General features: G+C 38.7%; 1 protein-coding gene across 1 annotated transcript in view; it reads right to left on the bottom strand.

Moving 5' to 3' along the window:
• Positions 1–264: 264 nt before the first annotated feature.
• Positions 265–4,422, bottom strand: part of LOC101313761 — a 22,366-nt gene continuing 18,208 nt past the window's right edge. The window contains exons 11-16 of the mRNA XM_004309722.1: positions 2,068–3,245; positions 1,582–1,778; positions 1,248–1,458; positions 917–1,154; positions 661–811; positions 265–576 (exon numbers count right to left, since the gene is read on the bottom strand). Of these exons, the coding sequence (XP_004309770.1) occupies positions 265–576; positions 661–811; positions 917–1,154; positions 1,248–1,458; positions 1,582–1,778; positions 2,068–3,245 (2,287 nt within the window). The remainder of the gene's footprint in view (positions 577–660; positions 812–916; positions 1,155–1,247; positions 1,459–1,581; positions 1,779–2,067; positions 3,246–4,422) is intronic.

Below are 4,422 nucleotides of genomic sequence, written 5' to 3' on the forward strand. Positions count from 1 at the left end.
GTCGTCGGCTAAAGTCTGAAAAAAAATTCTTTAGCCGACGAAAATATAATTTAGCCGACGAAGGAAAATTTCGTCGGCTAAAGTGTACTTTAGCCGACAAAAAATTGTTTCGTCGGCCTGTTTTTTTTTTTTCGTCGGCTAAAGTCTTTCTTCTGGTAGTGTATAGTCATTTTATGCTCTTTATTAATTTTGACAGAAAATCAAACTTGGAAACCACCTGTGTTCTTGAGAAGGAAAGTGTGTCAGATCAGCTTGGTAGCATATTCAACGCCCATCGAAATCAGAAATGGAGATACCATTTACAGATGCAACTATTTCCGGTCTGTTTCCATCTACAGCATCTGTGATCACATTTCTTTCAGAACAAAATGCTGGTTTTGTAGGTACTGGCAGTGACATACTTTCATTGGTCAGCATTGGTATCACATCTGACATCGTCGGTCTATCAGCTGCATTTTCCTTCACGCATAGCAGACCAACATGGATGCACCTCAACATCTGATCTTTGTCACATGAATCACCAATTGTTGGATCCATTAGTCCTAGTCCTGCACCTTCACTCCATAACGCCCATGCCTGAAACAAGAACACATTCGGAAGTCCAGAGTCAATGAACCTTTCACCAACAAGAAGAACAAATGGAGTAGTTGTTTGACATACATAGCCGACTAAATTGATGGCGCGATCATCATTGTAGAAGCTGTTGTTTTTCCTACCACTAAGGATTTCAAGCATCAACACTCCAAAGCTATAGACATCAGATTTTGTGGAAAAATTCCCCCCCATAACATACTCAGGGGACATATAACCACTGCATCAAATGGAGGAAGACAAATTCTTTAGTACAACTACATTCATAAATGCATGCTTAACTAGCAAACAAAAGCAAAATATCAAACTGTTTGCTTAATTATACCGTGTCCCAACAATCTTCATTGTATTTGCTTCTTCTTCATCATTGGCAAAAATCCTTGCCATTCCAAAATCAGAAATTTTGGGGTTCATCCTCTCATCAAGTAGAACATTACTTGCTTTCACATCTCTATGAATTATTCTCGTTCTGGAATATTTGTGCAAGTAAAGCAAACCTTGAGCAATTCCTTCAATTATGCGGAAACGCCTATCCCAATCTAACTGTTGGGATCTAATTGAATCTGTACAATCGTATTAAATCAGATAACAAATAGATATGTACATTTGTATAGCAAATATGGAAGTAATTAAGTAGTTAGATTTGAGGTAACAACCAAATAAAAAGTAGTCCAAGCTGTTGTTTGGCATGTACTCGTATATCAACATCCTCTCTTCACCATGAATGCAAAATCCAAAGAGCTGAACAAGGTTTGTATGCTGGAGTTCATATATAAGTATCAACTCATTCTTAAACTCTGATATTCCCTGCTCTGAACATTTTGAAAGTCTCTTCACTGCTATTTCTTGTCCGGTCACAAATTTCCCCTGAATATATACAATGTCATCCAATGTTTACTTATTTGCAGTAATCCAAAATAAAAATAAATAATAACTATATAGTTTGTCAAATAATGATACAGGATTCACTGGCATTATTCAAAGTCTTACCTTATAAACAGGTCCAAAACCGCCTTGTCCTAGCTTATTCTTATCAGAGAAGTTGCAAGTCGCAGCTGCAATAGATGCATAACTAAATACGCTTAAATCATGTCCACGCTTTCCATCATTTTGGAGTCCATTAGCATTGGTAGGTCTATTAGAATTCATCATGTTCAGCATATCCTGGATCTTTCTTTGGTTCTCACCTATCAAGATAAATGCAGATTATTTATCATTTCAATTTTCAAAATCAATGTCAAATTGTGAAGATCTTTATAACAGGTGTACATAACATTAATGTTTAAGGACAGTACTAATACCTGCAAGTTTTCTTCTTTGTATTAAATAGCACAGGCTGCAAAGCACCAGTGCCAGAAGAACAACCGCAATTGAAATACCAATCCATATCCACTTTTGTGATGTGTCTACAGTGAGGAGTTATTAGCTTTTGATCTCAAGCTTTATGACCATACTGAACTAATTAGATAGACTTACCCTTACTATTAGTTCTTTGAAGTGGTTTCCTCGGTAGAACGAAACCAATTGTAGAACTAGCTGGATCTTCAAGGAAGTGAAAGTACGTTATACTCCAATATATACATCCAGTCTGATTATCAAAGTCGAAACCAAGGCAGTCACAGTCCTTCCAACAAGTAGACGTGCAATCACCATTCCTAAGATATGAATCCGGCCATGTTGAGTTGATAGAGGGGGCCATACTGATTGGTTTGAAGGAACCATGTTTTATCATCACAAAATCATTAATGAATGAAAAGCTATAACCACAGTAATCGGACATGGCGGGGCCCCATCTCACGCACCCTCCATTGGTGTTAAAGCCATCACAGTCACCTGCTCGCACAATAGAAATGTTATTGTAAACATCATAAAGCTCCCCATCTGTGTGTAGCACCCAAGCTGATCTAACATCTTGATCACCAACGACAGCGTAACTGAAATAGTTTTCATTGCTATTCGAAACCACGCTAAAATTGTATCTAACCTTGGATTCATGTGGGATATTAATAAACTCAAATCCCCCCATACTGAATCGGCCTCCGCTACTCCAGCAATTAGCATTGTCCCTCCAAACTTGCAGTTGGAGTTTGTCAGAATCCCATTGGAGGCTGAGAGACCCAATCCCCGGACTGGTCTGACTTTCCTGCCAAGAGTATATCTCATCACTACTTTTCAATTTCATCCCCGGCATAAGTGCCACATTAGGTTCATCAATGCTTTGCCACAGCACATTAGAGTTTGAAACATTCTGACCCACCTCTTGTAGGACTAAACTGCCAGAATCCGTCAGGGTAGCCACGACATTGGTACTAATAATAAACGGAGAGGAGTAAAGAACGACAGGTTTTTCACCTGTCTCCATTATTTGCAGGAGAGTTTTGTTCATGTCCAACAAAGTGAGAAGCGCCGACGAAGTGTCGTTAATCGGTGAGACCAGGTTGGCAACCCAGACCGTGTAGTTGTTGGACCTTACTGTGAGGTAGCCGGAGTAGAAACCCAACGTGAACTCCCCCGAAGCGGAGACCATAAAGCTCGAGGAATTGAGAGCCTCCCCTGCCCTAAGCGTGTCCCCAATGAACAATGGTGCACCACGACTAGTCCACAAGATTGAAAAACTGATGAGCAAGCACAACAAGTAGTTGATCATTGCAATGCTGTTAATCATAACTCACCAGTAAGGTAAGGTGTGCAGAATTCTTTAGTGAATCTACTATGGAGATTGCCCAGATCGAATAAACGTAAGTCTGAGAATCTCAGTAGAAAGTTCATGGAAGACTTTGACTCCCCCATATAGAAGACTTCTCCTAACGCGAATGGGTGATGATTTCTTTAGTGGTGATTATTATACTATTGATTTGAATGAAATAAACCAAAGTCCAACTCTAAGCATAAACTTGATGGAAGACTTTGTCTACCTCAGAGACTTGGACCTTTCCCTCATTTATTAGTAAAAGAAAAAGAAAAAAACTTGCCTCATTAGTAAATTTCAAATTATCAAATGATCACAGAGTCGGTGAAAGCTTCGAGTCGGAGTCGCTGGCGGTGCCCACTGTCTATGATTCCCACAGTGGAGTCTCCCCATTCCCAACCCTTGAAAATGAGAAATTTTGAATAAATGACCTCTTTTTGGGGGTGTAAATTGATTTTTGAGCATGTTTCTTTAAAGAGTTGAAAAACAAGCTCCCAAATACCCTCAGCTGAATTTATCTCTTTGTAAATTTTCTTCATCGTTGAATCAGATCAGATCAAGGACTATATTCACACAAAACTTTTTTTAGGGATCTTGCTAGCACTCATCGATCTCCTCCAAAAGGGCCACCTTCAATTGTGTGTCTATGGAGTGTCGAATCCGTCCTGTGTTGTTTGACTCATGAATATTTCTTACGTACTGTTTGTTAACAAAAGAGAAGTCTGAGATTAAAAATTTAAAATGCTGATATGAACACGTTCATGTTAGATTAGTTTGTCGTCAAACCAATGAAATTCCCATCACATGGATTGAATGATACCTGAATAATATACAATGATCCCTCACTAAAGACTTAGGATCCAAATTTTGATCATTTAGTGGTTACTTGTTTTTTTTTATTCGAAACAAGTGGTGACTTGTTTATGTTCACTCTCAGAATTTAGGCACCCAAATTTTGTTGTATATGTAATTGCAAATGATGCCAATTACGGTATTCAGGCTTCAGCCTTTATCGTTTATCAATTTAACTACTGTGTCCAGCAAATGTACTACATACCGGAGCAATGGACTTGGAAGGTCTGTTCCGGCCTTGGGGAATCAGAAGGGATGAAAGCTTTTTGTTTTTTTTTTTTTTNTTTTTA

Source organism: Fragaria vesca, unplaced genomic scaffold (assembly GCF_000184155.1).
Source record: "Fragaria vesca subsp. vesca unplaced genomic scaffold, FraVesHawaii_1.0 scf0513043, whole genome shotgun sequence".
Lineage (NCBI taxonomy): Eukaryota > Viridiplantae > Streptophyta > Magnoliopsida > Rosales > Rosaceae > Fragaria > Fragaria vesca.